Source organism: Mobula hypostoma, chromosome 29 (assembly GCF_963921235.1).
Source record: "Mobula hypostoma chromosome 29, sMobHyp1.1, whole genome shotgun sequence".
Classification (NCBI taxonomy): domain Eukaryota; kingdom Metazoa; phylum Chordata; class Chondrichthyes; order Myliobatiformes; family Myliobatidae; genus Mobula; species Mobula hypostoma.
The window spans coordinates 17,904,764-17,917,173 of NC_086125.1; the positions used below are offsets into that span (position 1 = coordinate 17,904,764).

At 42.4% G+C, this 12,410-nt stretch overlaps 1 protein-coding gene across 1 annotated transcript in view; it reads left to right on the top strand.

Moving 5' to 3' along the window:
• pkn1a (protein kinase N1a) overlaps positions 1 to 12,410 on the top strand; it is a 158,076-nt gene that overhangs the window by 43,632 nt on the left and 102,034 nt on the right. The window contains exon 4 of the mRNA XM_063035930.1: positions 10,197 to 10,326. Coding sequence (XP_062892000.1) covers positions 10,197 to 10,326 — 130 coding nt within the window. The remainder of the gene's footprint in view (positions 1 to 10,196; positions 10,327 to 12,410) is intronic.

Consider the following 12,410-nt stretch of genomic DNA (forward strand, 5'->3'; position numbering starts at 1 on the left):
CATGCCCCCTTCTTGCTCTCCTCAGCCCCTTCTTAAGCTCCTTTCTTGCTACCCTATATTCCTCAATAGACCCATCTGATCCTTGCTTCCTAAACCTCATGTATGCTGCCTCCTTCCACCGAACTAGATTTTCCACCTCACTTGTCACCCATGGTTCCTTCACCCTACCATTCTTTATCTTCCTCACTAGGACAAATTTATCCCTAACATCCTGCAAGAGATCCCTAAACATCGACCACATGTCCATAGTACATTTCCCTGCAAAAACATCATCCCAGTTCACACCCGCAAGTTCTAGCCTTATAGCCCCATAATTTGCCCTTGCCCAATTAAAAATTTTCCTGTCCTCTCTGATTCTTTCCTTTTCCATGACAATGCTGAAGGCCAGGGAGCGGTGGTCACTGTCCCCCAGATGCTCACCCACTGAGAGATCTGTGACCTGACCCGGTTCGTTACCAATTACTAGAATTAGTATGGCATTTCCCCTAGTCGGCCTGTCAACATACTGTGACAGGAATCTGTCCTGGACACACTTAACAAACTCTGCCCCGTCTAAACCATTGGAACTAATCAGGTGCCAATTAATATTAGGGAAGTTAAAGTCACCCGTGATAACAACCCTGTTATTTTTGCACCTTTCCAAAATCTGCCTCCCAATCTGCTCCTCGGTATCTCTGCTGCTACCAGGGGGCCTATAGAATACTCCCAGTAGAGTAACTGCTCCCTTCCTGTTCCTGACTTCCACCCATACTGACTCAAAAGAATACTTTCACAATATGTACTTCTATCAAACTTCCCATTACCTTTCTCCAAAAGAAACAGTCCAGTGTATTATCTGTCCTTGTCGTACCTGCCCGCATCCCAGAAACTACTATTTTAAGCTTTTTCTAATGCCTTCATATTCTTCCTATCTTCAGCCAGAATTGAATACAATATTCTGGTTATGGATGGGCTGGTGAGTTATAAAGGCTCAGCAAGACAGCCCTACATTTATACTCTCAACTCCTTGGACCTGCATAGCCATCTTCAATGACCTGCGGATTTTCATCACCAAGTCCTCTGCACTCGCATTCCCTTTTTAGACCGGTTTCAACTTTCTAAATCTCCGCTCATTCTCCCTGCCAAATGCATCACTTCACATTTCTCTACACTCAGTTACTTCTGCCACATGTCTGCCTGTTGCATTAGCCTGTATATCTTGCTGCAATCTGTCACTATCCTCTTCGCGATTTCACAACATTGCCAAGTTGTGTGTCATCCACAAACTTAGAAGTTGTGGCTTGCACCTCGTTAGTCTTAGGTCAGTTATGTAGAACAATAGAAACAATTGCTCTAACACTGATCTCTGGTACCAATCAATCTTCAGTCCAAAAAAAGAGCCATTTAGCTCACCTTCTTGTAATCTACTACTTAAACAACTTTGTATCTGTGCTATCAATGTCCTCTTTGTTACATTTGTGCACCTTATCAGAAATGTTGTGAAGTCCATACGTGCTACATTGATGGCATAACCCCAATCAGAAAACTGTAACTACAACTCACCCATAACAAATCTAGCTGTCTTTAATCCAATTCCTTTCAGGTGGCTTGGAGGCTATCGATCAAATGTAGATGGTTGGGACAGATGCTGGGCAACTCAGTTGGCATGGACGAGTTAGGATGAAGGGCCCTTATCAATGTATGACTCTTTGACTTCATCCTGTCCCAGATCCACATTTTCAAACGCTTCCCAGTATTGACTGACCTGCTATTGTGCAGTGTATCCTGACTCCAATATATTAAAGAAGAGATTAACATTTGTTGTTCTTGAGTCCTCTGGCACCACCCCAACATTCCAAAAGGAATTTAAAAATTATGGTCGGTGTCCTGTGATTTTTTTTCTTCATAGAATCAAAGCACCGTAACGGGTCTTCATTCAGTTCATGATACCTATCCATACCAGACCAATTTGCCTGCAATAGGCCTGTAGCACTCTTCATTTTCTTGTCAACGTACTTGTCCAAATGCCTTCTAAACATTGTGATTGTATCTACCCCTGCCGCCACCTCCAGCAGTTTGTTCAAGATAACCACCACCGTATGTGTGAAATATGTACACCTCTAAGTTTCTTCCCTTTCACTGTAAACCCCTGCCCTCTAGTTTGATAGTCCCTTGCCCTAGGAAATAAACACTGTCTATCCTTCGCCATACCTCTCATAATCTCATCCCTCAGCTGCCTCCTCAGAATAAATCTAGCCCATCTAGTCTGCCCTTACGACTACAGGTCTCCATTCCAGACAGCTTCTTGACAAACCTCTTCTGAACTTACTCTTTTTCTATGACATCCTTCCTGTAGTGTGGTGACCAGAACTGTACACAATACTCCTACTGCAGCCTACCAGTGTTTGGTACAATTGTATCACGATGTCCCAACTCTTATACTCAATGCCGTGGCCTATTAAGGCAAGCAAACCAACTGCCTTCTTCACTACACTGTACATTTATGTCACAATTTTCAGAAAGCTATGAACTTATATACCAAGGTCTCTGTACATCTCTGTTCCTCAGGTAGCTACTGTGTCCTCCAAATTTGATTTCTTGAAGTATATTACATCATACTTGTCTGAATTAAATTCTACCTGCCACTGGTCTTCCAACATTCTGGCTGATCTATGTCTTGATGTATCCCGAGACAACAACTATCTTTGCATCGTCCGCAAGCTTGCTAATCACTCCACCTATGTTCTTATCTGAGAAACAGCAATCATTGTGGTGCACCTCTTGCCAAACTTCCATTCAGAAAACTATCTCATCTACCACAACCTGACGGAGGGTTTTGACTTAGTGTTGGAGATGCCTTCACCAAACAAATGCTGCTTAAGCCATCGATTCGTCCAGCAGATTCTTTGTTGCATCCACCATTATCCTCTGCATTCAATCACTCAGTTTGGATCTCAGATCCCTTGTGCTTTACACAGGCTTACCATGACTAACCAATGTTCCTGTCAGCAAATTTCTTAATTCCTTAAAAACTTAGAGCAGTACAGTCTTCTGTGCATCTTCAAGTGAACATAAATCCTGTTCCTTAGGATAATTTCCAACAACCTAGCACACTCTAGCCTGCATTGAACAGTGCAGACAGGATGTTGTGACAAACTAATTACATTAGTATTTAAACATCCAACTAAGCTAGTCCATTCTGCCTACACAGTGTCCTTATCCCTCCATTCTCTGCACATGTTTGTGCCTATTTAAGAATATCTTAAACTTCTCCATCATGTTTGGCTCAATGGCCACCCCTGGCGGTGCATTCTAGCCATCCATCGCTCTGCAAGTAAATGTCCTGCACATTTCTTTTGAACTTGCTCCTTCTCACCTTAAATGCACATCCTGTAGTATTAGACATTTCAACTCATGGGAAACGAAACCGGCTGTCTGTCTATGTCTCTCATAAATTTCTATCAGGCAAAACACTAAAATTAACATCGTAGACATCAGTGATAATAATTCTGATTCAGATCTCCCTTTAGCTTTTGCTGCTTTAGAGAAAACAGCCCAAGTTTCCCAAAGCTCTCCCTATAGTACATACCTTCTGATCCAGACAGCATCCTGGTAAACCCCTTCCATACCACCTCGAAAGCCTCCAATACCTTCCTATAATAGGGTAACAGAATTGAATGCAGTACTCCAGATGTGGCCTAACCAGTTACGAAGCTGCAACATAATTTCCTGACTCGAACTTAGTGCCTCGATTAATAAAGGCAAGGATGTCATGCACCATATTTACTGCACTATCAACCTGTGCAGCCACTTTCAGTGTACTACAGACCTGGACTCTAAGATCCTTATGTTCATCAGCACTGTTGGAGTCCTGCTTTAACTGTGTGCTGACCTTTTACATTTGATCTCCCAAGTGCAATACCTCACACTTGGCCAGATGAAGCTCCATCTGCCATTTTTCTGCCCATGTCTGCAACTGCTCTACGTTATGCTGTATCCTTTGGCAATCTTCTACATCGTCCACAACACCACTAATCTTTGTATTGTCTGAGAACCTGCTAACCCAACCGTCCACATTTTCATCCACGTCATTTACACATTGCAAACAGCAGAGGTCCCAGTACGGATCCATACGGAACACCCAGAAGTCCAAGACCACCAGCCAGGATAAGTTCTGTTGATCACTAACCTCTCTCTTCCGAAGGATAGAATATATGACTATCACCATGGATCCCATGCATTTCCAGAGCCTCCCATGTGAAACCTTTCCAGATTTATCCCTACAGCCCTTTTTTGGACAACAGGTCAACCTTAGCTATACTTCAGTTTTTTGATACCTGTCCTATGGCTAACAAAGATGCCAAAAATCTCTGTCAGAGTCACTTGCTCTCTTTAGCACCCTGAGTTTGGTACTGCCAGGCCCTGGGGATATATCCACTCTATTTCTAACACTTCATCCTTCCAGGTGTATGCATGTTCCAGAATGCAAGTGTGCAAGTTTTCACTGATAGTCTTCGCTACTTTATACTATGCTGTTGAATACATTTGGATTCTCATTTATGTTGCGTGCTGATCCTTTCTCATACTCTTTCTTTGCTTCTCTTAATCCTAGCCTCCCATCAGCATCTTTTACAATCAGCCTGTAGGTTGTTGCCGATATTTTCATCCCAACAGCTTTTTTTCTTCACTTTATTTTCCTCTATATCTCTTTCATCACCTAGGGAGTTGTGGACTTGTTTGTTCATTTTTTGCTCCCTAGGGGAATGTGCCTCAATTGTGCCCGAACAATTCCTTCCTTAAAAGCAGCCCATTGTTCTGCTCAAGTTATGTAACAGGGAAACAAGCCTTCAGCCCAATTTGATCATGCTAACCAAGCTGTCTATTTAAGCTGGTCCCATTTGCCTGTGTTTGTCTTCTCTCCCTCTAACACGTTCCTATTTGTCTACCTTTCGAAATGTCTTTTAAACATTGCAATTGTACCCACCTTTAGAGCTTCCTCTGGCAGCTCGTTCCTCCCACTACGTGATCAACTTGCTTCTCGCCTTCCCTTTAAGGCTTTCCCTCTGATGCCCACTAGTTTAAGACTCCTGTACCCTGCTGTTCTTTTGCCTGTCACTCTTTGGTTTAACCTTAGCCAGGCCATATCCACTCTCATCTTGTTGAAGTTAATCGTCCTCTATTGTATTATTTTTACTTTGATTGCTCCTTCTTTTCTGTAGCTAAATTAAACCCTATGATCTTAAAATCACTAAATGTTCTCCCACTGAAGCTTGGTGCACTTGACATGAACCAGATCCAGCAATGCCTCCTTGCTCCCTGGACCCAGAACACACTGCTGAAGAAAATTATCCAGGGCACAATGTGCTTAACTCTTCACACCCTATGCTCTTGGCATTACTATTACGTTGGGATAATTCATGTCGCAGTTGTAACTATCCTATGGTTTTGGCACTTATTTGTGATGCCCTGTGCTTCTCTGTAACTACCCTGCATATCTGCTCTTTATCTCTTCCATTCATTGCTGACTTTTGAATACATCCAGCAATGTAATATGTTTGTTACCTCTATCCAAACAGAATCTCCCTCCTCCCTCCATCCCCCTTGACGTCCCTCACTCCCCCCTCGGCCTCTCTCCCTCCCACCCCCCTCGGCCTCTCCTCCTCTTTGTTCTTATTCAACCTCTTGCTGGTCCTTCTCTAGTGAAGATTGTGTGGCCTCACACTCTTGTCGTTTATTGTCAAGGTCCCTCTCTGCCCTGTCTGCTTGTCTCTGTCTCTGTCTCACTCTCTTTCCCCACCCCCTCTACCTCTCACTACTCTCATGGCATATAGAATAGACTATTCAGACCATTGAGTACACAGCAGCTTTATGTAAGGTTAATGTCACTTGTCCCTGTCCTCCCATTGCTCTGCAGGTTCATTCCTTTAAGATTTAAATATTATTATTGAATCTACCTCTGTTGTTCCCCTGGCAGTCATTTCTGTTATGAACCATTTACTATGAAGCAAGTTTTCCTTAATCTCTTTTGGTTAGTTTGTCACCTTCATTCTGATGTTCCTTTGCCATAAATATATTCTTTCTCCCTAACCATTCCTTGTATATCCTCAATGATTTAAATGCCACTTTCTGATCTTGTCACGACCAGATAATCTGTGTTACCGAAGTTCCTCGTGCCTGAAATAATTTCTGTAGATCTTGTTTGCCTCCTATCCAAAGCCTTTACATCTTTCCTTCATTTGAGGTGCTCAGAAATGGGCACAATGCCCCACTTTGTCTGAATCTTTACTTTTCCAAAGTGGTGGCCTGTTCTGGCCTGTCTATAAGGAACCAAATCTGATGGGTGAGAGCCTGTTTCACTGTGACCTTTCTGGGGTTGAATGTTTTGTTGGATAGGCCTGGTCTGTTTTCTGTGGGACTGGGTGGATGTATAGTAAGTTATCCCAAGCACAAAGAGTAGGTAATAAGAAACTTTGATATGGCGAAGGGGTCTAACATCACAAAACATAGGTTGAAGGTAAGGAAGAAACAGTTTAAGGGCGATCGAGAAATAATTTTTCAGTCAAGGGGTGGCTGTGATCTGGAGCATGCTGTCTGAGAAGGGAATGGAGGCAGATACTTGCACAATATTTCAGAAACATCTAGACAAGCACTTAAATTGCCAAAGTTTCTGACTGATTTATGACTCTGACTCTTGTGATTTTTTTGCTCTTGTACATTATGTTTCTATTTAAAAATCCCAGAATGCCATATGGTTTCTTTCAATACTTTAACAATCTGACTCACCACTTTTAATAGACTGTACATCTAGAAACCCAGATCTCCTTATAGAATCGTGTGTCAAGGTTATTTTCCACTTCTCAGAAGCTGAGGAGAAACCCGACAGGGGTTTGTAAGAGGCACAGATAGAATAGATAATGAGGCTTTTTCACAGGCTGTAAATGTTGAATAATAAATACATAGCTTTAAGGTGAGAGGAGATGTGTGGGGGAAATTTATTTACAGAGAGTGGTGAGCACCTGGGACATGTTGACCGGGTTGCTGGTGGAAGCAGACATGACAGGGGCAATTAATGTGCTATTGCGAACCCCGGTAAACAAAATCCAATATGAAAATCTTTACCTGGTACAAAGCCAATTGTCTTCTGATGTGTTCCAGGCCCTTTAATTCTATCCAAGTATTTTCTGGAAAGTTAGTCTCTTAACTTTTTACTGCAAAAAGTTGCAGTAAATTGGTCCCAATTTCCCTTTCAATGAAATCAAGCTGATATTTCTCCTCAAATTACCGTCAGCTCTGTTCCTGATTATGACACACACCTTGCAGATTTGCCTCCCAATACCCTTCTCAGTCATGTGCATCCTCTTAGCACTGTCTTTGGCACTAATAATAACCAGAGAAATTCTGCCTTTGTTCATTCCAAGATATCCTTGTTTTCCGGATTCTGTTTAATCCATGCTTTCGTCCCGTCTCTATTTAACCTGCACTCCTTGTTTGCAGGCAACTTTGGAATCTATTTCTATCCTTCATTTCGTAAGGATACTGTTAATGAAATGATAAGTTAATCCCTTGTAGGTAATTTTGCCTGTTTCTCTCAACCTTGTTTAATTGGTTTCTTGTATTTACATACGTGGACTGTAATTTTATTTTCGACTTTGTACCCTCTTCAGCTGCACATTTACACTCAGTGGCCAGGTTATTAGGTACACCTGTACCCCTCGTTAATGCAAGTATCTAATCAGCCAAACGTGGCCGCAGTGTGATCCGTAAAAGCATGCCGACGTGGTCAGGAAGATTGGTTATTGAAACTCTTGTGTCAAACATCAGAATGGGGAAGAAATGTGATGCTGAACAACCTATTCCCTTTTAGATGAGCAGGGCAGCACTGTGAGGATCATGTTTTTTAAATTTTTCAAAGACCTTCAATACCATACAGCCCTCATTGCTGGGGGACAAGCTCCATTCAGTGCAGGTTGGCACTTCCATTGTATTCTGAATAATGGGCTACCTGACTGGCAGACCACAGCTTGTGCATGTCAGACATGGCCATGAGCCACACTGAGGCTCCACAGGGGACCGTATTGGGTCCCTTCCTGTTTACCCTGTATACCTCGGACTTTAGATACAACACTGAGTCATGTCATCTGCAGAAATTCTCTGATCACTCAACAATAGTTGGGTGTATAAAGGGAGAACGGGAGAGTGAATACAGGGCCCTGGTGGAGGACTTTGTAAAATGGTGCAAGCTGAATTGTATGCAGCTCAACATCAATAAGACAAAGGAGATGTTGATGGACTTCAGGAAGACTGGGCCTGCATTGCTTCCTGTTACTATTGATTGTGAGGACGTTGATGTGGTGAGGACCTACAAGTATCTGGGGGTGCACCTGGATGACCAACTTTAGTGGAGCACCAACACAGAGGCTGTATACAAGAAGGGCCAGAGTTTTCTTTACTTCCTGAGGAGAATGAGGTCCTTTGGAGTGTGCAGGTCTCTCCTCCACATGTTCTACCACTCTGTTGTTGCCAGTACAATCTTCTATGCGGTGGTGTGCTGGGGCAATGGCATCAACACGGATGATGCCAGCAGGCTCAATAAACTGATTAGAAAGGCTGGCTCTGTTATAGGAGTCAGACTGGAACCACTACAGGGTATGTTTGAGCAAAATGCCCTATGGAAAATCCTGGCAATTCTGGACAATGTTTCTCACCCTCTACATGCCACCTTGGCTGAACAGAGGAGTGCTTTTAGTAATAGACAAAGGCAACTGCGCTGCTCCAAAGAGTGCTATATGAGGTCATTCTTACCCTTGGCCATTAGGCTCTCTAATGAGTCAACCAATAGCTGGGGAAGTGATGACCCCTCCTTTCTTACTTCTCTTCGTAATATTTGTATATCTGTGCACTTGTAATGCTACTGTGACAGTAAAGTCATCCAGTGAGTGTAGGCAGTTCAGGGGGTGAAAATGACTTGTTAATGACAGAGGTCAGAGTTGAATGGCCAGACTGGTTCAAGCTAACAGAAAGTGTGTCATTTAACCACGTGGTACAACAGTGGCGTGCAGAAGACATCTCTGAATGTACAGCATGTCAAGCCTTGAAGTGGCTTCAGCAGCGGAAGATCACAAACATACACTCGGTGGCCACTTTATGAGGTACGGGGGTAACTAATGAAGCGGGCACTGAGTGTTTTTGTGCTATCCTCATTTCTGTACTCACTGGTGTCTGACAGGAAGTGTTCTGGAAATCAACACTTTTGTGTCCTTCTTCATTTATTTCTTAATTCCTCAACATTTGTCTGCAGGACCTTGTCCCTTTTTTAACAATCCTTTACCTTTGGACAGTTTTCCCACATGAGGGAATACCCCCTTCACCTTGACCCTGATCTTGTATGTTTCATTAAATGCTCACTCTCTTTGCAAATGCAAAGAGAAACTGTCCAACAAGGCATTCCACCCATTCCAGGTATGCGTCCAATGAGCCTTCCTTGAATTGATTTTGGTGCATTTATATCCTTCCTTAAATTGTTTGTTTGTTATGTGCCGTGTCCTTCATAAAATAAGGAGACCAAATCTGGCAGGATATACTGTCAGGTGGAAGAGATATCAGTAAGAAAAGGGCCTCCTCTTGTTTCTGTTTGTGTTTTACAATTCCTATTTCTTAATTTATCTTTAAAGTCTTCACTACTGGCTTAACTCTGATTGTATCCTCACCAATTAAATGACATGATTTCATTGTAAATTATTGCTTAACTATGAAACTACACTATTAAGTACTCTTCCCCTTTTCCCATTTTGCTCATTGACGAAACCTAGTAGTTTCCAGCCCTGACCAGGCCTCATGAGTGACTCCATTGCCTGCATAGAGATCACTTTCCCCTGTCCTTTCGCTCTTGCTTTAATTATTTTATGGTCTTTACATCTCTGTTAGCTTCCTTCCTATTTTACCATCTGTTAACCATCACACTAATAAGCAACACAAAATGCTTGAGGAACTCAACCCATCAAGCATCATCTGTGAAGAGGAATAAACAATTGATATTTCGGGCCGGCCCAAAACTTCAGCTCTTTATTTCTCTCCATAGATGCTGTTTGACCTGCTGAGTCCCTCCAGCATTTTGTGTGTGTGTGTTGCTCAAGATATCCAACATGTGCAGAATCTTTTGTGTCTGTGAATACAGACAAGTAAAACAGTTTAATTTTGATTTTGTTTTAATCCCACAGGATCGGAAAATGCTGTCCGCTGCTCAACAACTGCTGCAGGATAGTAAAACCAAAATTGAAGTGATCCGTATGCAAGTTCGGAAAGCGATACAGGCAAATGAAATGCAAGTAGAAATTGAGGATGGCCAAGGTAATATTTGTGGGAAATCTTACTGATGATCATGGATAAGTCTATATTTTCTAAGCTTTGCAGTGATGCATGCATTGAGAAATTTTTTCCGCAAACCAAATGTAAGAGTAGTTATATTTTTAGTGTCAATGGACACTAAATTCCTTGTTTCTACCTCAAATTCATCAATACAGACTAAATTTAGATTGATTATTGGATGCTGTCCCCTTTATATATCATGGTAAAACTAAGGCTCAAAGATAAACAACATTCTTATGATTGAACTAACACAATAAATTCCTTAACTACATGCATCTACAACAAAAACAGTTTATACTTCTGCCCATTAAGGAAGTGGTATCCAGTAGGTTTTAATACCAAGCCCTATAAGTAGATGGAAGGACATGTAGAAGAGTTTATGGAGTTTATGCTTTGTGGCTACCTGTGAGCAAGCAAATCTCAGGGTTGTATAATTTATACATTCTTTGATAATAACTGTACTTGAATCTTGAATCTTAGAGAAGGGAGGTGTGACTGAGACATGGAAATGTTGTACAACAGGAATGCTGGAATTAAATAGTGTGGTTAGTGAAGACACATTAAGGGAAGGTAATTGCAAATGTGCATGCATGAAGAATTAGAGGATACTAATATCTGAAAAAGTTAATTGTCAGGAGGCCAGCCTTAGGGTAAAACTCATCCATAATGTCCAGCTGGATTCATACCCTTCCTGTATACGTTCTCAAACAGTACTCTTACTAGTACAGTGTCAAAGAACACCTGCACAGTTTGTCCTATCAAGTGTCAAAGAGGACTGGTTCCTAGATTCTTTGATGCTGTCTAAAAGGTTGTCCCTCTTTTCCTCTGCAATACACACAAAATGCTGAAGGAACTCAGCAGGTCAGGCAACGTCTGTGGAGAGGAATAAAGAGTCAACGTTTCGGTCAGAGACCCTCCTTCAGGCCTGGAAGGAAGGGGGAAGAAGCCAGAATAAGGAGTTGAGGACAGGGGAAGGAGTACAAGCAGGAAAGTGATAGGTGAAGCCAGGTGAGGGGGAAGCTAGGTGGGTGGGGGAGTGAAAATGAAGTGAGGAGATGGAAGGTTAACAGGTAAAGGGCTGAAGGAGGAGGAACCTGATAGGATAAGAGTGGACCATGGGAGAAATGGAAGAAGGAGGGGCACCAGAGGTAGGTGATAGACAGGTATGGAATAGAAATAGTTGGCCACCGGGAAATCCTCCTCCTTACAGATGGAGTAAGGGTGCTTCACAAAGTGAAACCCCCTTCTGAATCAGGTCTCACTAATAGTGTAGTGTTCTCGTGCATTGTGTTGAAACTCTGACTAAACACCAAGTTAAACCGGAGCCAATGAAGACAGAGTGGTAGTAAGGTTAACCATTTACTGTTCACTCTTCCACATTAACATCGTATGGTGAAAACTGTTGATAAAAAAAATACAAACATGTAGAGCGTCTGTTTCATTCTGGAGACCACGCACGCTCTCTTTTTTCAGCGAGTGTCTCCAGCCGGCGAGGGGGTCGCATCAAACCGCTGCCGGGCTCGAGCCCACCCCGCGTTTGAAATTGAAAAGCCGACACGTGCCCCACCCCAACCGCCGCTTCCTTCACAGAAACTGCGTTAATATTTTTACTTCAAATACATTCTTATGAACTTATGGAGTTGATTCTATAATGTTTCTTTGTGGGTAGACACGGAGCCCTTCACGATCACGCTGCACGCATGGCACCCGCCCTTACACATTCCCGAACTGGAAGTTACACTTAAGACATAGCGAAACCGGAGGTGATGTCATCACATGCCGCGATATACCATAGACAATGAATTTACCTTTGTTATACTGTAACTTAATTATCAACCTTTAACTAGAAAATAGTTACAAACAAATCATTTAAAAGGTAGACCCAACAAAGTCAAATAAATGCCTTAAGGGCAACACAGATATAGATAAAGAAGGCTGCAAATGTGCCATGCTACCTTAGTTACCAGTACCTATACCCTGTTGCCTATGCACAATCAGCTTGCTCTCCTCAATGTTTTGTAATCTTAAACATGGTTCAAACCCTATTGCCTAAGGACAGAGTCATT